The sequence below is a fragment of the Anopheles arabiensis genome, chromosome 2 (assembly GCF_016920715.1).
Source record: "Anopheles arabiensis isolate DONGOLA chromosome 2, AaraD3, whole genome shotgun sequence".
Classification (NCBI taxonomy): Eukaryota; Metazoa; Arthropoda; class Insecta; order Diptera; family Culicidae; genus Anopheles; species Anopheles arabiensis.
In genome coordinates, this window is record NC_053517.1 from 62,047,891 (window position 1) to 62,075,432 (window position 27,542).

A 27,542-nucleotide genomic window follows, 5' to 3' on the forward strand; every position below is an offset into this window, starting at 1 on the left:
TGGGCCCAGTCACCATGGAAAAAGTTATTCTTGGAATTCCGCGGTATAGCGGTGAAGGAAACTTCGACAATTGGTGTTTCCGTGTAAAAATGGTGATGGATGCAGAAAGTGTGTTACATACACTGACTGATGATGTTCCTGAAGACGTAAAGAAAAAGGAATTATTCGATGTTGCGGATCGAAAAGCAAAATGCCTGTTAGTGTGGTTTCTAGCTGATCAATGCTTAGAAACAGTGCGTGATGCAAACACTGCGAAGCAAATGTGGACGTGTTTAAATGAAGTGTATGCAAAGAAATCTGTGGTTAATCAGACAATTTTGCGAAAACAGCTTGGGCGACTCAGGATGCATGAAGGAAACTCCATGCGCGCGCATCTTCATGAATTTGAAGATTTGGTACGGCAGCTCCGAGCAGCAGGTGCAAATTTGATAGAAGCGGATATCGTTTCGCAACTCTTTCTCAGCTTGCCGGACTCGTATGATCCATTGATCACAGCCTTGGAAAATCTTCCTGAAAAGATTTAAGCGTTGATTTTGTGAAGCAACGTTTGTTGGCCGAAGAATGTAAAAGAAGTGAACGTCTTGTGAACAGTGACAGTGGGCCTTCGGCGGCGTTCGTCGGACGAAAGGAACAAAAACGATTTTCTGGAAAGTGTCACAAGTGCGGTAAAATAGGCCATATGAAAAAGGACTGTAGGGTCTCGAATGCACGAGGAAATGAACGAAAAAGTGACGTAAAAAATGATGCATGTTTCTGTGAATGATGCATGGATTGTGGATTCGAGTGCTTCGGAGCACATTACGAACAATAAAGAAATTTAAACCGAGCTTAACAAAATGGAATTTCCCATGAATATTGCAGTGGCAAAAGAAGGTGCGTGCATTACAGTTACTCACCGGGGAAACATTTCGCGCTTGAAAAATGTGCACAGTAAAATTTCTGGTGCAATTAATTTAGAAAATGTATTATACATTCCGGAAGCAAGAGTAAACTTGTTATCAGTGCGAAAAATGGAAAACGCAGGTTTTAAGTTGGTTTTCGTGAAAGGGGAAATAAAAGTGTTCAGAAACTCCGAATTAGTTTTGGCCGGTGAAAATTGTGGAAATCTCTATAAAGTAGAGTTATATCAAGAAAAATCGAATCGTGCTTTGTTTAGTGGTAAAATTCCGGAAGAATACGATTTGTGGCATCGTCGGTACGGACACCTCAGTTCGAAAAATTTGCAAGTGCTCATGAAAAATAATATGGTGTTGGGGCTACCGATCAGTGCTGTTCCACGAAAAGAAGACAAAGTGTGTGAAGCGTGTATCACAGCAAAACAAACAAGAGAATCTTTTTCTATGCGGAGTGGACAACAATCGTCAAGAATCCTGGAACTCGTGCACTCGGACGTGTGTGGTCCGATGCAGAACAATGGGGTTAACGGTGAACGATATTTTGTTTCGTTCATCGACGATTGCAGCAAATTCACTGTGGTGTACCTGATGAGAACAAAGGCGGAGGTTTACCAGAAATTCCGTGAGTATGAGGCCATGGTGTGTGCAAAGTTTGGAGTGCGCGTTTCCAAACTTCGATGCGACAACGGTGGCGAATACAAATGTCGTGAATTTCAACTGTATTGCAAACAAAGAGGCATACAAATGGAATGGACAAACCCGTACACGCCTGAACAAAACGGTACAAGTGAGAGGATGAATAGGACTCTCGTGGAAAAAGCGCGCTCTATGTTGGAAGACAAAAGCCTTGACAAAAAGGTGTGGCAGTTCAAACTGCAGCTTATTTAGCAAATCGAAGCCCTGCTGCTGCCATTGGAAAAACTCTTTATGAGTTGTGGAATAAGCAGAAACCCAACGTTGCGAACCTAAAGGTTTTTGAATCGGACGCTTTTGTGCATATACCGAAACAATTTCGTGGAAAATTTGATGCAAAGTCATGGAAGGGAATATTTGTTGGATATTCCGCAAATGGTTATCGTATTTGGAATCCTCAGAAAAACTGTATTAGTTGCTCTGTACTGTATTAGGTTATTCCAAAAGAAGTTGATCCCGTTGTTGTGCAAGATGATGAACAAGAAGAAGAGTTAGAAGCAGATTCTCTTGAAACTAGTTTCAACAGTGCTGATGAGACATTAGTTAACAACAATGAAGAATCTTTTGATGAAGAAGAGGTTTCTCGTCGTGAAATAAAACCTCCCAAGTGGCATGCAGATTTCGATATGAGTTATGCTGGTTATGTTTTCAATGCGCTGAGCTTCGTTAACGACATCCCAAGCTCAATTTCCGAGTTGAAGAAAAGAGATGACTGGGGACAATGGCAATCCGCCATGGACAGCGAGATGCAAACGATGCAGAAAAACGACAGCTGGACACTGGTAAAGCCACCCAAAGGTAGGAAAATTATATCTTGCAAGTGGGTATTTAAAATGAAACGCAGGAATAATAATGAAATCATTTATAAAGCAAGATTGGTTGCTAGGGGTTTCACCCAGGAGCCAGGTATAGATTATACTGAAACCTATTCACCTGTTGCCAAGTTAGATACATTACGTATGGTTCTGGCATTAGCAAACGAAAAACGAATGCATATCCATCAGATGGATGTTAAAACTGCTTTTTTAAATGGTGATTTATCCGAGGAAATTTACATGATGCAGCCTGGAGGCTATGAGAAGGATAAAGGATTGGTTTGTCGATTGAATCGTTCAATCTATGGATTGAAACAGGCTTCTCGTGCGTGGAATGAAAAATTTCATAATTTCTTAACAAGCATAGGGTTTGTGCGTAGTGCTAGTGACATGTGTCTTTACACACAAAAGTTAGGGAACTTGTACAACAAAAACGGATTGAAATCATATACATGCCATCATCGATGCAACAAGCCGATATCATGACAAAGGGTCTATCGCCAAACCTCTTCAAAGGTTTATGTATTAAGTTAGGATTGGAGAGGGAGTAAATCAATAAGATTGTTTGAATTATATCTTGGTCTTTGATTAGGATAGTTAGGATCCTAGAATTGTGTGGGGGTGTTAAGGTATCAATTCAAGTATCGAACTATCCATACGTAAACACAACAACTATGTGTAAACGCGGCCTCATGAACTTTGTATATATACACTTGGATTTCAATAAAACTGTGTAGTCGCATGCTAGCTGTTCACGGTGTCACTTCATTTGATCACATATCACAACAATTCCGACCGGCAGTATAAAAACCACGAAATACGCCACCAGACTTGGCGAGAAATTGGAGCAGCGCTGGACGAAAAACCTGAGGACGCCCAGGAAAAATGGAAAAACCTTATGAATACCTACAGACGCACCAAAAAAGAAATCGCATGAAGCCAAAGAACGGGTTCCGGTAAGTAAAATTCACTTTTTTATTAAACTTTTTTAGTATTCACAGAGTACAAACCAGGCTGTTTTCAAAAATAATATTTTATTTGTGTTTTGATACTGTTTTTTAGGCGCCAGCAAAATCTTGCAGGATGTATGGTACAGCTACGAAGCCATGTCGTTTCTGCACGACACAGTTGTTCCGCGTCGAACGCTTAATAGTGTAAGTAAAAAAGTGTGTATGTAGAATGGTAATGGTTGCCGGTTGAATTTTACATTAAATTATTCTACGAGGCTGTGGTAGAAAAAACGGAAGTGGATCGTTTAATTTCAAATGCCGCGCCAAGTGCAATCGCATGTTTTGCAACACTCTAGTCGGTCTCAAAGCAACATGTCGAAGAGGTAACATTGAAATAGTGGATTCAACGTTAGATTCTTCAGATGTAGATGCCGTATTTCTAGAGCGTGCAAGAAATGTTGAATTATAGTTCCAAAGTAGATGTCTGCGTTTGAAATTGTGCAGATGTATTGTTGCAAGGACAACTTTTTCCGCTACATCTGGTTCCAATTCCATAGGTTTTGCCAAAACTCTCCACACCTTTGCATCAATACCAAAATCGTTTTCAACTGTTCGACGAGCGCGTGAATGCCTGTAATTGAACAAACGTTCAATTGAGTTTGCTGCATGCATTCCGCTGAAAGGTCGAAGGCAATATTCTTTAAATGCAAAGGCTTGATCACCCAAAAAGAAATATGGCACCTCGATGTTGTAGGGAATTTGCAAAATTTCAGGAACAGGTATATTTAACTCCCGTCGTTCCAGCCTTTCATATATAGCACTGTTTGCTAAGACACCTCCATCTGAGATACGCCCTTGACAACCGACATCAGCAAAAATAAAGTTTCAATTTGCGTCCACTATACCCAACAGCACGATGCTAAAGTTTTGTTTGTAGTTGAAAAATTGGCTTCCAGTATTTTCAGGCTGTTTTAACGTCACATGTTTTCCATCAATGGACCCTATTACGTGGGGAAATTCCATTTTTCTTCAAAGACTTTTGAGATCTTAGACGGTAGCATTAGACGGTAACTGAAACGAAATAAAATTAAAATAAATTTTTTATATATTTTTACAAGCAAATCTGGTAAAAACCCCTGCGGCGTCAACCTCCAACGCTTGCTCTACAACCACCTCCATAGCTGCCTCTACAGATACCTCCACCTCCACTGCTGCCCCTACAGCTATATCCACCTCCACTGCTGCCTCAACAGCTACCTCCGACGTAGACAGTGGTATGCTTCAGGGCCGGATGCCTTCCAAAGGTCAAAAGAGGAAGCTCGACCGTTCAATACGATCACAGCAAATTGCAGATTGTTTAGAGACTGTTAAAGCCTTGGTAAACCCAGCTACTACTTCTGCAGCGTCCTGTTCCAAAGCCAGAGCTTTGGGTAGCTTAGTAGAAGCACAAGTCGCCACTTACGAGCAAAGTCACTCACAGCTCTGTGCAAAGCTTATTCATGCTGTGACAACAACAATGAACGAGCAAATTGAAAATTTTTATGAAGATCAACTTGTGGAACACAATGATCATGCCTACTTCTAATTACCCAAGTGCCTATTTGTTAGCTGTTTTACTTTGACAGTAAATTCTATGAACTTTTGGTATAAGAAAAAAAAATTTAAGAATTTTGATGAAATAATCTTCATAACAGTACGATTTAGCCTTTAACGCATGAATTTGTGTTAATAAAATATAAATGTTTTCTATTGTTTGCTAAAAACGTATCTTTCGCAGTTTGTATATTAAATTGGGTGATGATTACTGGGCAGTTCGGTGGAGACATTTAGGGTTCCCCAAGACGATAGTTTAGGCCGGTTTCGTAGTACAGGCTGTGCTCGAGATACACGGTACCTCTTATTCGCGGATTCGGAGATACGCGGTTTTCAAAATTTGATAGTTTTTTGAGCAAATTGTACTGATTTCACACATCAATTTTAAATTGCCAAATAATGAAGGTTTGAAACTGTTATATTCAGTCCGAATCATAGCAAATAATTAATGAAGTGGGTTAAACAACACCCTACTTGCAAAATTACACGATAATAAGGGGTATTTTAGTTGCAAATCACGAGATTCGGCAAACGCGGAAATTTGAGTTGTTCCATAAGCAATGTTATTAATTATTCGTTTGGTAAGTACACTTTCATAATTATATAATTTCATGAAATATACTAACTTTGCCTAACTTTTCTCTCTGCTGGTATTATTTTCTATGAATGAAATATGATTAAAAGAGAGCAAATATGATGGAAAAATAGAACATGATGCATATTTCAATATGCAACACCTTTTAAACGTTCGATTTTTTAGTAACAAAGATGAAATAACACAAAAACATGGTTTAAAAATATTTGTTTATGAATAATTCCAGCTTTTATTTTCATATTTCATAAAAATCATCAGAAAAGTCCAAGAAGTATATAATTACTAATTAATTTAATATGGTGCAATATTGAAGGCAACCAATAGAATAACCGGTACCATGTGTAAAATAAAATATTTTATAAATATTAAATGAAGCTTTAAAATTCTAATTTCTTTATCAAAGTTAATAAGCCTAATGCCTTTATCATTCCAGCAAATTTAAAATTTATTAATAAGTATCACACCATAAGTTATGAAAGTTTTAAAATTAAAAGTATCACTTCTCATACAAAATGTATGGGATACCCGTTTATACCGGTCGTAGAGATAAGGTGTATCAAAAGTAAATATATTTAAATATTAAGGTTTTTTTAAAAATAAGTTCATCATGTTCCCTTCATAAGAATAAAATTTCCTAAAGATATGTGAAAAAATTAAGTAGTTACTGCTTTTAAATAAAAAGTTATTTCAGTATAAAAATGAAAATATTACCCGAATATCCGGTCGTAGAGTTAAAGATACATTAGATGTATTAAATACTATGGGACTTTCGAAATATTCCTATTAAACAAATACAATTCATCATAGATGGATATATCGGATCGAATACAATCCATCTTGGATGGATATATGTGATATATCACGTCGGAATATTTACACTCATCAGTTCGGTCCTATTTCTATTTATAACTTACAATAATAAATACATGGTAGTAGCTTATGATATAGTTGTTATAGTATACATATAATAAAGGTATATAGTTTTAGAGTTACAATAAATTAGTATACATTAGTTTCTTACTTTTGGCAAAACGACTTTTTTTCCCAGAAAAAACGAGTCACGCCAGGCTATACAGGTTTTTGAAACTTATTGAGTAACACGCAGCCGGATAGTCAGTCCTTGGATCGGGGTGTCAGTCCATACGAAGATTCATACCAAGACGGGCATGTTGTTTAGCCGTTGATGCACTGTATTATGGTACCATTCCATAGGTTAGTTTATGAGTTAAGGTATACAGTTTCAATGAACACCACATTTACACCCGAGAATTAACCAACACATATTAGCAAAAACGGCCTGAATCTTGATGAAATATAATAATACCTTAACATACTCCTTCAATTCATCGATTAAAAGCGTGCAAACTTCACGAACGATTTGGGATACGGATGAGCAAGAAACCTAAAATCAATAAAAGAAGTATTAATAAATTAAGTGAAATATTGATGTTTCGGTAACTCACCCTGAACAAAAAAGAAAGCGATTTATATGAATCTCCAGAGGCTGAAAAGCGCAGGCCGATGCACAACCGCTGTTTGGCAGATATCGATACCCTCATCGTCATGTCTTCCCTGGTCATTTTAGGACCAATCCGTAAGAGCAAATAGTAAAATTCTTCCTTATTCACCCTTAGAAAGCTATTGAGCTGGTCATTTGGTCCTTCTCCGTCAATTGCCCGAAACAACCGGCTCCACACACTTTCCCGCTCCAGGAAGAGATCGGTCATCCAGCAGCGCCTTTCAAAACGATTATCAAAACGATTATCAACGTTTCTGAACACAGAGTAGACTGCAATTACGCCTCCTTAATTCTCCAGAAGTGATTGACCACAAGAAATTTAACCAATATAATCTTCTTAATAGTATATTCGTCCACTTTTCCGCGTTAACTATTAGCCGTTTGTTTGTAAACACTTTTTCATGAAACTGTCAAAAGCGACCTGAAAATGGCAACCTAGCAACGGGCTTTGCATCGACCTGTTCTCCTTAATAGATCTTGGGTTCAACCTTTGGTTCGTCGATCACGTACCACCCAAGCGGAAATTTTCGGACGATAACTCATACACTCTCATAATTTGACAAGCAATATATGATTGTATGTGTGGTTCTTCCATTCGTAACATTTCGCTCTCCAAGCCAAGCGTTGAAGCGGGTTATGTGTATTTCTTTTTGTGTATTACGTTTAGTTTGCATCAGTTGTGTTCTTTCGTATCGTATCATTCATATAAATACCAACAATTTAAAAACTATTTAACCTCAAAATGTGTAACGCTAGACGTGCAATGAAGATAGAAAATATGCCATTGCACGCTGTTGTGGTTATGTGCCGAAAAAAGTCTAAATCTCGTACACTGTTTCGTTTGTCAAATCGTGCACGAAATATCAATCGAAAAAACAGCCGAAAAGTGACATTTTCACTCGTTTGGGTATGTCCCGAAAAAAGTCTGAATCTCGTACACTATTTCGTTTGTCAAATCGTGCACGAAATATCAATCGAAAACACAGCCGAAAAGTGACTTTTTCACTCGCTTGGGCAGAGCTCTTGGCGAATCATAAAGCTACGGCTAGATGATAGCTACTTGTATGCGGCTACAAATGACAGCTACCGATTTCCTTTGTTCTAGAACTGTCAGCATGTCGCCGCTCGTAACCCGATGTTGCGGGTTACGAGCGGTTACACAGTGACATATCTGTTATCGCTCATGTTTATACCATACATTGAAGTGTTGGAAAGTGACATTCAAAAATAAAATTTATTTTTAAATTGCATAATTATTTCAAAAATTTAAATTTCATATGAAAGAAAATTTTATAAAATAATTTAAAATTATAAACAGTGTGTCTCGGTAGGTAAAACGAGTAAAGGTAGGTTGGAAACATAATTATTGAAAAAATATCTTGTTTTGTTGGGCACACATTTGGGGCTATTATTATCAGTTTTCTAGGAACATCCAAGCAGACATATTTGGTACGCCGGTCAAAGATACCATCGAAAGATTAATTCAACATGGAAGCAATAATTGGATCATATAAAAATAAAAAAAAAGTGAGTTTATTTGTTCTCCCAAATAAATAATCATTATACCCAAGCGCCACAGATTAAGCTTAAACGACTGGAAAATTGAATATCCATAGAAAAAAAAAATGAAAGCTCCACAGCTTCATTGGTTTGATCAATAGATGGCGTATTACAACTCATCATTATATTGCTATCCTTTTCTTGCAATGTGTTTCGACAAGTTTCATCTTATCATGACCTATATAGCCTTATAACTTTCTGAGCAAAATCTATATGAATGGTCGTGTGGTCAGATACGTGGGTATCAACACCAACGAACATTCCTCAAATCTCACTTGCTTCAGTACTGGTGGTTTCTGTTGGGGTTTAGTATTTAAACAATCGCATCGCCGTTCTAGTTCTAGCGATGCATAACTTCAATGCGAAACCATACAACAGTACAGAGGAAATGAGAAAGCTCTCCTCCAAGCGAGGAAGCCCAACTGGTTGGGGTATCCCACCAACAGATAGCGCCACCAGCTTTTTCGCTATTTTTAGATTGCATGAGCCGTTTGCCGTCTGCTAAACGAAGTCTTTCTATATTCCATTTAGGTAGAGAACTTGAGTCGTTTAGAAGCCGTTTAGTGGTCGTTTAGTGGATTTGTGGCACTTGGGTAGTATAATTTCTATAATTTCTTTGTTTTTAGCCAATACAAGCAACGGAAAAGGTATTGCACCTGATCCAACTGGTTGGAACCTATCCATGCCTGTGGAAGGATTCCTGTTAAGGTATCAATTCAAGTATCGAACTATCCATACGTAAACACAACAACTATGTGTAAACGCGGCCTCATGAACTTTGTATATATACACTCGGATTTCAATAAAACTGTGTAGTCGCATGCTAGCTGTTCTCGGTGTCACTTCATTTGATCACATATCACAACAGGTTATGGGCCCAGTCACCATGGAAAAAGTTATTCTTGGAATTCCGCGGTATAGCGGTGAAGGAAACTTCGACAATTGGTGTTTCCGTGTAAAAATGGTGATGGATGCAGAAAGTGTGTTACATACACTGACTGATGATGTTCCTGAAGACGTAAAGAAAAAGGAATTATTCGATGTTGCGGATCGAAAAGCAAAATGCCTGTTAGTGTGGTTTCTAGCTGATCAATGCTTAGAAACAGTGCGTGATGCAAACACTGCGAAGCAAATGTGGACGTGTTTAAATGAAGTGTATGCAAAGAAATCTGTGGTTAATCAGACAATTTTGCGAAAACAGCTTGGGCGACTCAGGATGCATGAAGGAAACTCCATGCGCGCGCATCTTCATGAATTTGAAGATTTGGTACGGCAGCTCCGAGCAGCAGGTGCAAATTTGATAGAAGCGGATATCGTTTCGCAACTCTTTCTCAGCTTGCCGGACTCGTATGATCCATTGATCACAGCCTTGGAAAATCTTCCTGAAAAAGATTTAAGCGTTGATTTTGTGAAGCAACGTTTGTTGGCCGAAGAATGTAAAAGAAGTGAACGTCTTGTGAATAGTGACAGTGGGCCTTCGGCGGCGTTCGTCGGACGAAAGGAACAAAAACGATTTTCTGGAAAGTGTCACAAGTGCGGTAAAATAGGCCATATGAAAAAGGACTGTAGGGTCTCGAATGCACGAGGAAATGAACGAAAAAGTGACGTAAAAAATGATGCATGTTTCTGTGAATGATGCATGGATTGTGGATTCGAGTGCTTCGGAGCACATTACGAACAATAAAGAAATTTAAACCGAGCTTAACAAAATGGAATTTCCCATGAATATTGCAGTGGCAAAAGAAGGTGCGTGCATTACAGTTACTCACCGGGGAAACATTTCGCGCTTGAAAAATGTGCACAGTAAAATTTCTGGTGCAATTAATTTAGAAAATGTATTATACATTCCGGAAGCAAGAGTAAACTTGTTATCAGTGCGAAAAATGGAAAACGCAGGTTTTAAGTTGGTTTTCGTGAAAGGGGAAATAAAAGTGTTCAGAAACTCCGAATTAGTTTTGGCCGGTGAAAATTGTGGAAATCTCTATAAAGTAGAGTTATATCAAGAAAAATCGAATCGTGCTTTGTTTAGTGGTAAAATTCCGGAAGAATACGATTTGTGGCATCGTCGGTACGGACACCTCAGTTCGAAAAATTTGCAAGTGCTCATGAAAAATAATATGGTGTTGGGGCTACCGATCAGTGCTGTTCCACGAAAAGAAGACAAAGTGTGTGAAGCGTGTATCACAGCAAAACAAACAAGAGAATCTTTTTCTATGCGGAGTGGACAACAATCGTCAAGAATCCTGGAACTCGTGCACTCGGACGTGTGTGGTCCGATGCAGAACAATGGGGTTAACGGTGAACGATATTTTGTTTCGTTCATCGACGATTGCAGCAAATTCACTGTGGTGTACCTGATGAGAACAAAGGCGGAGGTTTACCAGAAATTCCGTGAGTATGAGGCCATGGTGTGTGCAAAGTTTGGAGTGCGCGTTTCCAAACTTCGATGCGACAACGGTGGCGAATACAAATGTCGTGAATTTCAACTGTATTGCAAACAAAGAGGCATACAAATGGAATGGACAAACCCGTACACGCCTGAACAAAACGGTACAAGTGAGAGGATGAATAGGACTCTCGTGGAAAAAGCGCGCTCTATGTTGGAAGACAAAAGCCTTGACAAAAGGTGTGGCAGTTCAAACTGCAGCTTATTTAGCAAATCGAAGCCCTGCTGCTGCCATTGGAAAAACTCTTTATGAGTTGTGGAATAAGCAGAAACCCAACGTTGCGAACCTAAAGGTTTTTGAATCGGACGCTTTTGTGCATATACCGAAACAATTTCGTGGAAAATTTGATGCAAAGTCATGGAAGGGAATATTTGTTGGATATTCCGCAAATGGTTATCGTATTTGGAATCCTCAGAAAAACTGTATTAGTTGCTCTGTACTGTATTAGGTTATTCCAAAAGAAGTTGATCCCGTTGTTGTGCAAGATGATGAACAAGAAGAAGAGTTAGAAGCAGATTCTCTTGAAACTAGTTTCAACAGTGCTGATGAGACATTAGTTAACAACAATGAAGAATCTTTTGATGAAGAAGAGGTTTCTCGTCGTGAAATAAAACCTCCCAAGTGGCATGCAGATTTCGATATGAGTTATGCTGGTTATGTTTTCAATGCGCTGAGCTTCGTTAACGACATCCCAAGCTCAATTTCCGAGTTGAAGAAAAGAGATGACTGGGGACAATGGCAATCCGCCATGGACAGCGAGATGCAAACGATGCAGAAAAACGACAGCTGGACACTGGTAAAGCCACCCAAAGGTAGGAAAATTATATCTTGCAAGTGGGTATTTAAAATGAAACGCAGGAATAATAATGAAATCATTTATAAAGCAAGATTGGTTGCTAGGGGTTTCACCCAGGAGCCAGGTATAGATTATACTGAAACCTATTCACCTGTTGCCAAGTTAGATACATTACGTATGGTTCTGGCATTAGCAAACGAAAAACGAATGCATATCCATCAGATGGATGTTAAAACTGCTTTTTTAAATGGTGATTTATCCGAGGAAATTTACATGATGCAGCCTGGAGGCTATGAGAAGGATAAAGGATTGGTTTGTCGATTGAATCGTTCAATCTATGGATTGAAACAGGCTTCTCGTGCGTGGAATGAAAAATTTCATAATTTCTTAACAAGCATAGGGTTTGTGCGTAGTGCTAGTGACATGTGTCTTTACACACAAAAGTTAGGGAACTTGTACAACAAAAACGGATTGAAATCATATACATGCCATCATCGATGCAACAAGCCGATATCATGACAAAGGGTCTATCGCCAAACCTCTTCAAAGGTTTATGTATTAAGTTAGGATTGGAGAGGGAGTAAATCAATAAGATTGTTTGAATTATATCTTGGTCTTTGATTAGGATAGTTAGGATCCTAGAATTGTGTGGGGGTGTTAAGGTATCAATTCAAGTATCGAACTATCCATACGTAAACACAACAACTATGTGTAAACGCGGCCTCATGAACTTTGTATATATACACTTGGATTTCAATAAAACTGTGTAGTCGCATGCTAGCTGTTCACGGTGTCACTTCATTTGATCACATATCACAACAATTCCGACCGGCAGTATAAAAACCACGAAATACGCCACCAGACTTGGCGAGAAATTGGAGCAGCGCTGGACGAAAAACCTGAGGACGCCCAGGAAAAATGGAAAAACCTTATGAATACCTACAGACGCACCAAAAAAGAAATCGCACGAAGCCAAAGAACGGGTTCCGGTAAGTAAAATTCACTTTTTTTATTAAACTTTTTTAGTATTCACAGAGTACAAACCAGGCTGTTTTCAAAAATAATATTTTATTTGTGTTTTGATACTGTTTTTTAGGCGCCAGCAAAATCTTGCAGGATGTATGGTACAGCTACGAAGCCATGTCGTTTCTGCACGACACAGTTGTTCCGCGTCGAACGCTTAATAGTGTAAGTAAAAAAGTGTGTATGTAGAATGGTAATGGTTGCCGGTTGAATTTTACATTAAATTATTCTACGAGGCTGTGGTAGAAAAAACGGAAGTGGATCGTTTAATTTCAAATGCCGCGCCAAGTGCAATCGCATGTTTTGCAACACTCTAGTCTAGTCGGCAACATGTCGAAGAGGTAACATTGAAATAGTGGATTCAACGTTAGATTCTTCAGATGTAGATGCCGTATTTCTAGAGCGTGCAAGAAATGTTGAATTATAGTTCCAAAGTAGATGTCTGCGTTTGAAATTGTGCAGATGTATTGTTGCAAGGACAACTTTTTCCGCTACATCTGGTTCCAATTCCATAGGTTTTGCCAAAACTCTCCACACCTTTGCATCAATACCAAAATCGTTTTCAACTGTTCGACGAGCGCGTGAATGCCTGTAATTGAACAAACGTTCAATTGAGTTTGCTGCATGCATTCCGCTGAAAGGTCGAAGGCAATATTCTTTAAATGCAAAGGCTTGATCACCCAAAAAGAAATATGGCACCTCGATGTTGTAGGGAATTTGCAAAATTTCAGGAACAGGTATATTTAACTCCCGTCGTTCCAGCCTTTCATATATAGCACTGTTTGCTAAGACACCTCCATCTGAGATACGCCCTTGACAACCGACATCAGCAAAAATAAAGTTTCAATTTGCGTCCACTATACCCAACAGCACGATGCTAAAGTTTTGTTTGTAGTTGAAAAATTGGCTTCCAGTATTTGCAGGCTGTTTTAACGTCACATGTTTTCCATCAATGGACCCTATTACGTGGGGAAATTCCATTTTTCTTCAAAGACTTTTGAGATCTTAGACGGTAGCATTAGACGGTAACTGAAACGAAATAAAATTAAAATAAATTTTTTATATATTTTTACAAGCAAATCTGGTAAAAACCCCTGCGGCGTCAACCTCCAACGCTTGCTCTACAACCACCTCCATAGCTGCCCCTACAGATACCTCCACCTCCACTGCTGCCCCTACAGCTATATCCACCTCCACTGCTGCCTCAACAGCTACCTCCGACGTAGACAGTGGTATGCTTCAGGGCCGGATGCCTTCCAAAGGTCAAAAGAGGAAGCTCGACCTTCAATACGATCACAGCAAATTGCAGATTGTTTAGAGACTGTTAAAGCCTTGGTAAACCCAGCTACTACTTCTGCAGCGTCCTGTTCCAAAGCCAGAGCTTTGGGTAGCTTAGTAGAAGCACAAGTCGCCACTTACGAGCAAAGTCACTCACAGCTCTGTGCAAAGCTTATTCATGCTGTGACAACAACAATGAACGAGCAAATTGAAAATTTTTATGAAGATCAACTTGTGGAACACAATGATCATGCCTACTTCTAATTACCCAAGTGCCTATTTGTTAGCTGTTTTACTTTGACAGTAAATTCTATGAACTTTTGGTATAAGAAAAAAAAATTAAGAATTTTGATGAAATAATCTTCATAACAGTACGATTTAGCCTTTAACGCATGAATTTGTGTTAATAAAATATAAATGTTTTCTATTGTTTGCTAAAAACGTATCTTTCGCAGTTTGTATATTAAATTGGGTGATGATTACTGGGCAGTTCGGTGGAGACATTTAGGGTTCCCCAAGACGATAGTTTAGGCCGGTTTCGTAGTACAGGCTGTGCTCGAGATACACGGTACCTCTTATTCGCGGATTCGGAGATACGCGGTTTTCAAAATTTGATAGTTTTTTGAGCAAATTGTACTGATTTCACACATCAATTTTAAATTGCCAAATAATAAAGGTTTGAAACTGTTATATTCAGTCCGAATCATAGCAAATAATTAATGAAGTGGGTTAAACAACACCCTACTTGCAAAATTACACGATAATAAGGGGTATTTTGGTTGCAAATCACGAGATTCGGCAAACGCGGAAATTTGAGTTGTTCCATAAGCAATGTTATTAATTATTCGTTTGGTAAGTACACTTTCATAATTATATAATTTCATGAAATATACTAACTTTGCCTAACTTTTCTCTCTGCTGGTATTATTTTCTATGAATGAAATATGATTAAAAGAGAGCAAATATGATGGAAAAATAGAACATGATGCATATTTCAATATGCAACACCTTTTAAACGTTCGATTTTTTAGTAACAAAGATGAAATAACACAAAAACATGGTTTAAAAATATTTGTTTATGAATAATTCCAGCTTTTATTTTCATATTTCATAAAAATCATCAGAAAAGTCCAAGAAGTATATAATTACTAATTAATTTAATATGGTGCAATATTGAAGGCAACCAATGGAATAACCGGTACCATGTGTAAAATAAAATATTTTATAAATATTAAATGAAGCTTTAAAATTCTAATTTCTTTATCAAAGTTAATAAGCCTAATGCCTTTATCATTCCAGCAAATTTAAAATTTATTAATAAGTATCACACCATAAGTTATGAAAGTTTTAAAATTAAAAAGTATCACTTCTCATACAAAATGTATGGGATACCCGTTTATACCGGTCGTAGAGATAAGGTGTATCAAAAGTAAATATATTTAAATATTAAGGTTTTTTTAAAAATAAGTTCATCATGTTCCCTTCATAAGAATAAAATTTCCTAAAGATATGTGAAAAAATTAAGTAGTTACTGCTTTTAAATAAAAAGTTATTTCAGTATAAAAATGAAAATATTACCCGAATATCCGGTCGTAGAGTTAAAGATACATTAGATGTATTAAATACTATGGGACTTTCGAAATATTCCTATTAAACAAATACAATTCATCATAGATGGATATATCGGATCGAATACAATCCATCTTGGATGGATATATGTGATATATCACGTCGGAATATTTACACTCATCAGTTCGGTCCTATTTCTATTTATAACTTACAATAATAAATACATGGTAGTAGCTTATGATATAGTTGTTATAGTATACATATAATAAAGGTATATAGTTTTAGAGTTACAATAAATTAGTATACATTAGTTTCTTACTTTTGGCAAAACGACTTTTTTTCCCAGAAAAAACGAGTCACGCCAGGCTATACAGGTTTTTGAAACTTATTGAGTAACACGCAGCCGGATAGTCAGTCCTTGGATCGGGGTGTCAGTCCATACGAAGATTCATACCAAGACGGGCATGTTGTTTAGCCGTTGATGCACTGTAGTATGGTACCATTCCATAGGTTAGTTTATGAGTTAAGGTATACAGTTTCAATGAACACCACATTTACACCCGAGAATTAACCAACACATATTAGCAAAAACGGCCTGAATCTTGATGAAATATAATAATACCTTAACATACTCCTTCAATTCATCGATTAAAAGCGTGCAAACTTCACGAACGATTTGGGATACGGATGAGCAAGAAACCTAAAATCAATAAAAGAAGTATTAATAAATTAAGTGAAATATTGATGTTTCGGTAACTCACCCTGAACAAAAAAGAAAGCGATTTATATGAATCTCCAGAGGCTGAAAAGCGCAGGCCGATGCACAACCGCTGTTTGGCAGATATCGATACCCTCATCGTCATGTCTTCCCTGGTCATTTTAGGACCAATCCGTAAGAGCAAATAGTAAAATTCTTCCTTATTCACGCTTAGAAAGCTATTGAGCTGTCATTTGGTCCTTCTCCGTCAATTGCCCGAAACAACCGGCTCCACACACTTTCCCGTTCTAGGAAGAGATCGGTCATCCAGCAGCGCCTTTCGATTTCCTGTTGATTTTCTTCTTCCTCCTCTTCAATAAGAAGCATCATTAAAGTAGCCACTTCAGAAGCAATAGCTGGTAGAAGTTGAGTTTGATCCATTTTATCTTTGTTCTAAAATAAACAATAAAACTTATGGAGCAAAGCACAAACCAATCAATCGCTCAAGTATAAACACAAATCAATCATAAATGACAAGCGCAATATGACAGCAAACCAAACTAGCGTAGCTGGGCTCCCAAACGATACGATAAGTGCATGAAAGAAAGCGAAAAACAACAAGCTTTTGATGTGTTGGTAGCATGGCTCGAAAGAACACAAACACATTGAGAACTGCAGAGCGCACCGTGCGTTACGGGTGGGGAGGGGGAGGGCTCGCGCGAGGGTGTAACTCATTCGTCGAAGAGACACTGTATTTCGACAGCGTCACTCAAATCACTCAAAAAATACACTCATTTTGCCGGACGGGTTTCGACAGCGTCACTCAAATCACTCAAAAAATACACTCATTTTGCCGGAGAGAGGCGAATGCTAAAAAGCCTCGTAAAAAAATAAAACAACAACAACTCATTTTGCCGGACGGGTAGCTACATTCCACAGCTACATTTGACATTAAGAACAAAAGAAATTGGTAGCTGTCATTTGTAGCCCCATACAAGTAGCTATCATCTAGCCGTAGCTTATGCATTTCCATGCGAAACTTCCAGCCCTGATAGTTTTGATTATTCAATCTGGCAAACGAAAACTTTCCGGCATCTGCCATACTGGATCTTTATCGATTCACGTCAGAAAATAGAAGATTAACTTCTAAAACACACGACTTAAACTTTCCGAGAAACCTTTCTTGGAACTTTCCCTGGGCCCATAACCTGTTGGAAGGGAGAAATAGCAGGACACTTGCGCAGGGTTTCACACTTTATCTCAAGACCGCGGGACCCCTTCCCGAATCTGTCTTAGAGAAAGCCAAGACTGCGGTATGATGCTTGAAAACGTTGATGATACCTGAATTCATCAGATGCAATGCTGAATCTGCGGCACATTTCTCGAAACACACTGGTCCGCGTCGAGGACATGCTTTCGAATATTTTTTACACGAATAACCTTTGTGTACATCAGTGTACTGAAAACAGTGAATTATTTTTTCGTGTTTTTACCAAAAACAGACAATTTAATAAAATGAGTGAATGCATATTTGTTTAAGTAAAATATTTACAAGTGTTAAGAAAGTAGGGTAACTGTACCAGTTTTTGGCAGGCTAGTGCAGCAGTTTCACAAAAATTGCTCACACATCAATATTTTTCATTATTTTTCTTGAAAGTGTTGTTATTATGGTTGATAAACTATCATAGTATGTTACAATATTTTTTATTTGCCGGTTCAAAGTCCTTTTTCATAAATATTCGTGAAAATGCAAACATTGATTTTGCTCATATTTTCGGCAGTTTGTTCCTATTTTCGGCAGGCTGTGTTCCTATTTTCGGCAGCGCGAATACGTGTCAGAAAATGTTTGTATCAATGTGAATATGTACAAAAAAATGTTTAAAGCAATTTAACACTCTTACTTTCCTAGGATTGGTGTTAAACAAGCACTTTAATTATTATTTTTATGTTGCTTATTTTGGCCCGTTTTGACAGCCATTTTGATGCGACGTTTAAACAGAGCAGCCATTGACAGTTTGATGGTTATAGCGTACGGTGCGAACTGGCTTACAAATATTTATTTTTCTCTTAAGTTAGTGCATTGTTTGTCGTAAAATTGGTGATATTTGGTACAAGAAAGGTCATATTATGTGTCGACATACGCATTGTAGTGTTCTGATCAATTTTAAAAGGAATATTCAGCCAAATTCCAATGAATATTCCAGGAATATTCAGCCAAAGTGTGTTATTGTTCCGAGTTTCGGCAGGAGCCCACAACATTGAGCTGTCAAAAATGAACATTTACTGTGCACCTATTTTCGGCAGCATTTAAAATGAAAAATAACCTGTTTATCGTGATTTTAAAATACCAAACAAGTTAGAATAAATTAAATAAGCATACAATCTTTAATATACACCACTTTTTCATTGTTTTACTGTTCTGATTCTCTTAATCACAAAACCTGCCGAACGATTGGCTGACAGCAAAGCTGCCGAAAAAAATCACAATTTATTTGATATTTTGGAAAATACGTAATGAAATTGAGTGAAACTTCGTATGTGAATATCAAATAAGTACACTTTCACTACACAATTGTATTTTGTGAAATTTTTTACCGCATTTGTGCAGAATTTCACGTTTTTAGCTACCCTGCCGAAAATAGGTATACTGCCGAAAACTGGTACAGTTACCCTATCAAAAATCGGAAGGAATACAGATAAATCGGTATTTCTGGTCACTCTGCGGTCAAATGGGAACGAAAATCGGGCCCGGTTGATCAGTTAAAACAAATAAACACGGATGATCGAAGTGTAGTCGGATACACGCAGAGTGACCAGAAATACCGATTTATCTGTATTCCTACCGATTTTTGATATGCCTACCGATTCACAGATGAGCCCCCTAAAACTACTGATTTTTCATTTATCCTACCGAAAATCACAGATTTTTTCGTAATACTAACCAAAAAGTCATATAACCATTTCCCAAATCACTTAAAGTATAAAACTCTATATGGAAATCACTAGCAACCAGAACCAGAAGTTTAACAGAGACAACTAAGGCCCGTGTCTGTGCTCCATCGCATGCGATTTAATCGCACGTGTTGTCAAACGCTTTTTCGTATCATATTGCGATTATTGGAATGATTTTAATAATATAACGATTATGAAAAATTAAGTTGAGATTGTTCCTACAAAAAACCAAACATTTAGTTTGACAGATAAAATCGGATGCGGCGTCCGACAAAATCAGTATTTTTGATTCCGTTTGATCCACAGATTAGCTTCCATCTCCAACAACCCCCCCCCCCCCCGCTCAACCCCCCCCCCACGCTCAAAGCCTACCGAAAACTACCGAAAAATCTTAAACTCCTACCGAAAACTACCGATAAAATTTTGATGCGCCTACCGAAAACCCTAGGTGGATTTAAAAATATCAGGTGGTGGACTCTAGTGCATTTTGACAATTCGTCGCTTGACGTAAGGTCCCCAGGATTCAAACTTTGTTTATATTAATTAAATTTGTTCATATAATTTATCTACCCCATTTTTTCGATTAAATATTCTTTAAAAATATATTTTGGACTTTGCGAGTTCTTATTTAACATTGAAACATACATTAAAGTGTGTTATTTTGTGTTATTCTGTGAAGTTATTCTAGAATTCTTTGTGTTTTCGACATTTTTGATGACAAAAATTAAGAAATCATTATTTTTTTCAATTTTTACATTAATTCCTCATTATCTACGAGCCGCATGGACAATTTACTTGAGATTAGAACTCATGCTAGCATGATTTTAAATTTCGTGCATAAACAAATCATCAAATCTTTTGTTAATATATTACGTTTTATCGATAAAATCAATAGACACACTAAAATGCACATAATAACAAAGAAATCTGTTATATTTGCTAAGCTTTGTGTGCGGAAACCAATGGTCAACGGTTCTAAAATGACGTAAAGTCCCTCAACTATGGCGACTCCCCAAAGGCCCTAATTCTCCACCTGATATTTTTAATCCACCTTGCGAAAACCGCAAAAATAATCTGGCCACTCTGGATACGATGATGGAAAAGATGATGTAAATAGCATGTCAAAAAATTTCGGCAGCAGTGTTATGGAGTGTTAATGAATTATTGAAATATGGATTGAACACGCGTCAATTTACAGCAACAAGATATCCTTTTAAGCAAAAATCGATCTATTATTGGTCACATTGATGTACATTTACTCATTTGCATTATATCAATGTGAGGAAAGGAAGGTAAAATAGCATAATAAACCATATACATTACAAATTGGTATTCTCGCAATTTCGAAGTGTTTTGTTTGGGATCGGTAAAAAACGGAAGTGATAGAAGTGAAAATAGTTTATATTGTCGACAATGATGAGAATGATGCTTATTATCCGAGGATCTATAAGTTGGTTGATATGTTTATCCCTGCTTCAACTTTGCGTTTGTGTTAAAGGTAAACATTTCGCAGATTCTTAAGTCAGATGAAAAGTACCTAAGGATTTAGTTTAAGTACAAAACTTAAACATATTGAAAATCGAAAATAATTTGGTGCATTCCTATATCTTTATAGTGCCAAGAAAATATCTGCAGTCCGACCCTGCCGAAATTGGAATCAGTTCAGTAGTGCCTTTAGCTTCAGGCAATGGGAATGGTACTACAAACGAATCCGGAACAGGAGACATGCCGTTTAATAGATCAATTTTACCGCTGGATGAAAACAAGAAAAGTATGTCTAAACAAAAGCTGTATCAAGAGAATCTGAATGGTAAAAAAGGGCATTCTATGACAGCGGCTGCTTCACTGAATTTCAACGGGGAAACGACACACTTGCTCGGTTTTAATGGTACAGGACAGAAAAAAGTTTTTCCGAATGATGAAGAGAGCGCAAACAAAAGCGTTTTCCCTAGTCCAACAAAGCTATTGGGAGCTGTTGGTCTTAATACATCACTAATTGCCGTAAGTAAATTTGTCACTTCAATTCCGGTTTAAAACATAAATGTTGCGGCAACATTAATTTAATGGTAACAGATTCAGAATTTTTAATTTTTCCTAATTAATTTAATTTATTTAATACATTCAGATTTCTCAATTAATTTCTAAAGCTAAGCACATTTGCACTTAAAAATTATTCAAAATTATTTAGAGACTGTTTTGCATCTGTTAAGTTTTGAATATTTCTTTAAAAATGTTTCTGATGCAAATAAAAAGAAACATATTGGTTTCAATCTTTATCAACAAAAAAACCGCAACATGTGTTAAACAGTTCGTGCTTACAAATCGGCAGCAAATTGGTTGCCGCGCGAATTGGCCCCCGCTGCATTGTTATACATCTTACGTACAAATTACTTGATTGTTTAGTTTAACGCAATGAACACCATAGTAATAGTTGTAAAATGTTGCAGGACTCATCAACTAGGGATCCAATCAGCGATGCAATCAACATCGATACCATCGAACGCACCGAAACAGAATTGAACAGCACTCTTCAAGAACATAACATAACTAAAACGTTTGAAGATAATCATTTATACTACAAAAGCACTTGGTCAACTGATAAAACTATGAGCGAGGAGTTTTGGAAAAAAATATCTACCAACCTTACCGTCAATATGCTGCTTTCTAATTCACACCGGCGAGCAACTGTATGTATCTATTCCGTGCACTTTTTTGGTTCGATAGCAAAAGATGGCAGATCAAAATATCTTCAAATTGTCTGCTTGCTTTCTGTAATGTTAACTGCATTTTAAATTCATAAGGCCTCGGGCATGAAGCGAAATGTCGAAAAGTGTTTGGTCAAAAGGCGAAAACTTTACGTCATCGTTAAAATAGACATAGAGCGACAACGTCTCACGCGACAATAAGTAGCTCAAAATTTCATGCCGCGTAGATCAAAGCACCTCATTGAACAGCTTATCTGAAATCTTTTTTACAAGAGCCCGAAAACTCACAATGACCGCATTGCAGATGTGAAAATGAAAAATAAGAGCATTATTACAACCAAACAAATGTATTGTCACGCGAATAGCCCGGCAGCCAACCAATCTTAAAACACGCATTAAATGAGTATCTATTTTCATTCGGTGAAATTTCTTCAATAATTTTTGTTTGCTTCAAATGGCATCGGTTTTGTCCGCTCGATGGTGCCCGAAACGCGGCTAAACGAACCGAAATCTTTTGACGTAAAGATTTTAGATTTTTGAGCTTTTGCCTCGAGTTTTCGGGTCGTGTTTTGAGGCCTATGGATTAGCGATTCGTTCTTCTTTATCTATCAACAATCTTTGAGTTGTATTTTGATGGTTATTATGTATCGTTTTCGGTTTTCGTTTACAGACTATGATTTTATCATTCGATTTCCCATTCTACGGCTTCCCTATTCGTAATGTAACAATCGCAAGCGGAGGATTTTTATACACCGGGGACTATGTGCATTCGTGGTTGGCATCGACGCAATATATAGCTCCTTTGATGGCTAATTTTGATACTGCATTGTCCAATAATTCCTTTGTCAAATATCGAGATGATGGTAATATTGAATTTAATTACACATGGCTAAAAAATCATTTGAAATGAGTCCAAAAAATCTTCTAGGCGAAACATTTACCGTGGTATGGGAAAATGTGATTCTTCAAGATCGTCCTAGCAATGGCACATTCACATTCAGCGTTACATTGAATAAATCTGGTGATATAGTGTTTGCATACAAAAAAATCCCTATCAGTATTCAACACATATTTGAAAATCCTTTGATGAAAAACCATCCAGTTAAAATAGGACTTTCAGATGCGTATATAATTGATAAAACAATCATGCGTAAGTAAGCCAATGACCACTAGCTATGGTGATCAAGAGTAGCAATGTATTGTTGTAAGTATTGGTATATTTTTTATTAATATATTTTATTATTCCCTCTATCAATAGGTACCAAACAAAAAACCATTTACGAATATCATCGTGTTAATTTTGGACAAACTGAAGTGACGAATGATACTATTATTACATTAACATCTCTCCCTACTTGTTTCTCATTTAAAGATTGTGAATCTTGTATAACTCATGAAGGAGCCGATTTTGAGGTAATAGTAGATTTATTTCGTAACGAATAACATAAACCAAATTACAATTATTCACATTTCATGCATTTTAGTGTTTATGGTGTCCAACCATGAATCGATGTTCAACTGGAACAGATCGTAAGCGCCAAGATTGGGTACATAAAGGTAAGCTGGAAAAATCAGTAAAATAAACCAAAACATAAAAATTTATGTATCGTAATTTATAGGATGTGAAGCAACAACAATTTCTGAGATATTATACTGTCCTGCTCTTGGGCAAAAAGGTAATAATTATGGAGAATCTATGGACGTAACATCCAAAATAACGGATAGGTACAATAGCACCAGTAGCATAAGAGATAATTATCAACCAGCACAAGATGACAAACTTCATCAAAACACAAATGGCGTCGCCCAGAATGGAAGTTATATTCATAATGGATCTAAAAAAGAAGAATTCGTCAACAAAGCCCACTTATATCATACAACTGACATGGATAGTGGTTCGAGCAACAAACTGATAGTTTCTCTGCTTGTTATCATTTTAATTTTGCTAATATGCGGCTGTTGGGTGTTATATGCCTACCGAAACCCACACACGAAAAGTGGACAATTGTTAATTAGGGTAAGTAAATCTCTAATTAATTAAACAAATGATATCTCGTTCATACGTTGAAATAATTATGATGCCTGTTTCTTCCAAATGCATTCAATTATTTCTACTGTGTAGATTTTCAAATGGAAAAAGGTTGGTTTATCAGACATTTTCCAAGTTAAGCTTGACATATTTTTCGTAATATTTATACGCCTACGTAATAGTCACTCAAAAGCTTTGGCAGAAATTTTAATGCAAACATTTTTTTCTTTGTTTTACCGTATTTCTTTCCTAAAAATAAGACAGGTAGTTCTCAAGATACTGAAACGCGGATTCAGAGATACGCGGTTTTCTTAATTTGATGTTCTTAGAGCAAATTGTCCTGATTTGACACAACACTTGTCAAATCTCAAATAATTTCCCTTTTGATCGAATATTAAAAACCATTTCGAAATGTTTAAAACTGTTCGATTCAGTCAGAATCATATCAATTAATTAATTAAGTAGATTAAAGATTAATTAAAACCACCCCCTAGATGCAAAATTATACGAAAATTAGTTATATTTTGGCTGGAAATTACGAGATTCGACTTACGTGGAAATTTCGAGATACGTGGTCTTTTGCGGCCGTTCTCGGCCCCATTAACCGTGTATCTCGGGGACCGCCTGTACAGTATTTTGCTGAGTAACGCGAATAATGCGTTCCGGAGACATTCGCGTAGTTAAAATGTTCATGCAAGTCAAATATCGCGATTTTCAGCCACAATGTATTTGAACTATATCTATATCTATATCTATATCTATATCTATATCTATAATATCTATTTTTGATTAAATTTAGTACTCTTATCAAAACTAAGTATGTATTTAATATAATTTGTATAGAAAATTTGGTTAATTCTGACTTTTTATGGATTTTAAACTTTATTTTTGGAAAAATGTAGTTTATTTTGCGTTTGACAATTGTTGGATAGAATTGTACAGATATGATACATGAACTATCCAAATTAAAAATTCGGGTGACTTGACTGTTGTGTAACTCGGAGAGAATACTGTATTTTATTTTTCGTTTGCATTATAAACCTTTAGTGTAAATTCTCACGACACAAAAGTTTTTTTTTACATATGTCTTTATATTTATTTTTCTGTTTATAAAAATGTATTTTTTTACAGTATCGTCCTAACAAGTGGTTATGGCGACGTGGCGAGGCACGTTATACTGCAGCTTCCATTCACATGTGAGAGCCCGAGCCCCGTTAAGAATGAATTCCAAGAACAGTCCGTCCATAACATCTTGCCGTGCATGGTCTTTTTGTAATCATTTTTGCAATTTATTTCCCTGTTTAAGAAGCAATCGAATTTTTCAGAGCATCTTTACTATCCTCGGATATGCTCAATAGAATTTGTTGTTAGCTTGTTAATTTATCGATGAAGTAATCATATACGTTTGGAAAAGATCAATGTAAAAGTTATGCAAGCCTGAAAATATCTCAAACGGCATTTCATGGAAATGCCACAAATAAAAAGTATATTCAAATAATTATATTTTACGTAGAAGTAATAAGTTCTTCTATTTGCGTATCGTCCTACGCGGGCATGCCGGCCTATACAGGTTTTTGAGACTTTATTCAGTACCACGAACAGCTGGGCAGTCATCTTGCAGCGGGGTTCGGTCCATTCTAGGCTTGAAACCAAGACGGGCATGTTGTTAAGTCATTCGAGTTGACGACTCTACCACGAGACCACCCCAGTTATAAGTTGGTAAGATATATTAGAGCCCAAAATTAAAAAAGCAGCGTATTCGGATTATTGGCACTAGTTGAACTTACAGAAACCTCAAAGATATATATATCTATAACCTCAAAGATATATATATATATATATATATATATATATATATATATATATATATATATATATATATATATATATATATATATATATATATATATATATATATATATATATATATATATATATATATATATATATATTAAATAGTAGTATAATGATTAGACAAACATGTTTATCAAACATAACAAACATCAAACATCAAACATACATAAAAATGCATGTTTGTTAACAGCATGAACAAAATTTATTCTCAACAAAAACAAGCTTCACGTTGTACAATATCGAATGAAAAACAAATAAAATATCCGTAAGTGCCTTTAAGGAAAAATGAGTAAATTTAAATACTACACCTAATTCACTCATAAAATTGGATTTTGTACCTTTAACAGAAAATGAACATGACTATGTATACAGGCACAAGACATTTATTACTGTATGAAGTAGGCAAGTATTACGTCAACCTCGAAAATTTTAAATAAAGGGACATAATTGATACAATTTATGTCTATCAGTCATGATTAATCATGGTGTATTTTGTTGAATAATATATGTATGCCTATAACCATAAAACTGATCAATCAACAACACTTCAACAGTGAAAACCAAAACCAAACTATGTACGCCCACACAAATTCATTCAAACTCCAAAAACGCATTTTATTTACATTTATTACTTAATTAACATTTTATCTGACATACACGAGTGCTTTTGGTTTGTGTGGTAATTGCGGTGTTCTTTTGTAAGTGTTTGATCCTGATACTTCTTGATTGATTCATTGATTAATAACTCAAACTTTAGAGAAAATCTTTTTCGATCAGAAGCTTTAAAAATTATACTTACTTAGTCACATTGCAAACCATCACATAGAGAAATTATTTAATATTAACTCACATATTATTTCCATTTTTTTGGATAAATGAGAGAACAAAACTGCAGAACATATGTACCTTATCTAGTGGCGGATTCATCGGTGATCGGCAGCCAGGGGCCCCATTAGCCGCGTTCAGACACGGCATATTCTGCTAATATATTCTTCTAAAAAATATCTGCCAAACACACTTTTTCACTGAGGTAGGGGAAGTCTATCAGCCTGTGGCAAATCTTTCTCGAGCAATCCAAGCTATCCATAATTGGACGGATAAGGCCCGGGTCTATGAACATGTTGCGGCAACATTTATTGATATTTCTGTTTATTTAAAAAATTGTGCTCGTATTTCCTCACAAAAACATTTTAAAATTAAGTTGAAATTATGTTTTATCCGTTTTGATATGCAAACAAGTCCGAAAATGTTCCTGCAACACATAAACATGAAACAAATCGATTTGTTTCTCTTGCAACAAAAATGTTCCCGCAACATGAGTTTGACAGTTCGTCCATACGATTTGGCAACAAATGTTCCGGCAACATTTTCATAGTCCCGGGCCTAACCGCAAGGCCAGACGAGGTGAAATATACAGCGAAATGAACTATTTGACAGGTGAAATATCTGTCAGATAACGCATCACAGCAACCAGCTAATGTGCAATGTAAACAAACGTACACTACATACACCGAGAAAGCAGCTGAGAAAATAACTAACAGCATGCTTTGACAGCGACTGAATTGGGAGTT

General features: G+C 36.7%; 2 protein-coding genes across 6 annotated transcripts; one reads left to right on the forward strand and one right to left on the reverse strand.

The window, feature by feature from the left end:
- Window positions 1-3,449: 3,449 nt before the first annotated feature.
- Window positions 3,450-17,082, reverse strand: LOC120897466. 3 transcript variants are annotated; one of them, XM_040302390.1, is made up of 4 exons: window positions 16,769-17,082; window positions 7,006-7,279; window positions 6,867-6,944; window positions 3,450-4,425 (listed from the first exon to the last, which is right to left on the reverse strand). In XM_040302390.1, exons 1-4 carry the CDS (start codon window positions 16,870-16,872, stop codon window positions 4,402-4,404), a joined length of 480 nt encoding a protein of 159 aa, XP_040158324.1. In that variant the 5' UTR covers window positions 16,873-17,082; the 3' UTR covers window positions 3,450-4,401. The 3 variants fall into 3 exon arrangements, with proteins under 3 accessions (XP_040158324.1, XP_040158325.1, XP_040158323.1); XM_040302391.1 differs by lacking the exon at window positions 3,450-4,425 and adding an exon at window positions 6,542-6,730; XM_040302389.1 differs by lacking the exon at window positions 3,450-4,425 and having other exon boundaries at window positions 6,743-6,944.
- A 3,400-nt stretch (window positions 17,083-20,482) lies between these two features.
- LOC120895482 (plexin domain-containing protein 2-like) lies at window positions 20,483-25,620 on the forward strand. 3 transcript variants are annotated; one of them, XM_040298924.1, is made up of 11 exons: window positions 20,483-20,881; window positions 20,999-21,154; window positions 21,218-21,384; window positions 21,831-22,070; window positions 22,759-22,951; window positions 23,017-23,238; window positions 23,347-23,501; window positions 23,573-23,645; window positions 23,708-24,105; window positions 24,211-24,228; window positions 25,249-25,620. In XM_040298924.1, exons 1-11 carry the CDS (start codon window positions 20,797-20,799, stop codon window positions 25,315-25,317), a joined length of 1,776 nt encoding a protein of 591 aa, XP_040154858.1. In that variant the 5' UTR covers window positions 20,483-20,796; the 3' UTR covers window positions 25,318-25,620. The 3 variants fall into 3 exon arrangements, with proteins under 3 accessions (XP_040154858.1, XP_040154856.1, XP_040154857.1); XM_040298922.1 differs by having other exon boundaries at window positions 20,999-21,384; XM_040298923.1 differs by lacking the exon at window positions 24,211-24,228 and having other exon boundaries at window positions 20,484-20,881; window positions 20,999-21,384.
- Window positions 25,621-27,542: the final 1,922 nt, after the last annotated feature.

Excerpts from the sequence above, each read along its gene's own strand:
- LOC120897466 (XM_040302389.1), bottom strand. The coding sequence starts at position 16,872 with ATGGATCAAACTCAACTTCTACCAGCTATTGCTTCTGAAGTGGCTACT. Across the intron at positions 7,280-16,768 it reads AATCAACAGGAAATCGAAAG|GCGCTGCTGGATGACCGATC; the intron begins GCGCTGCTGGAT and ends TCGTTTTGAAAG. Across the intron at positions 6,945-7,005 it reads CGCTTTCTTTTTTGTTCAGG|GTTTCTTGCTCATCCGTATC; the intron begins GTGAGTTACCGA and ends TATTGATTTTAG.
- LOC120895482 (XM_040298922.1), top strand. The coding sequence starts at position 20,797 with ATGATGAGAATGATGCTTATTATCCGAGGATCTATAAGTTGGTTGATA. Across the intron at positions 21,385-21,830 it reads TTAATACATCACTAATTGCC|GACTCATCAACTAGGGATCC; the intron begins GTAAGTAAATTT and ends AAAATGTTGCAG. Across the intron at positions 22,952-23,016 it reads TGTCAAATATCGAGATGATG|GCGAAACATTTACCGTGGTA; the intron begins GTAATATTGAAT and ends AAAATCTTCTAG.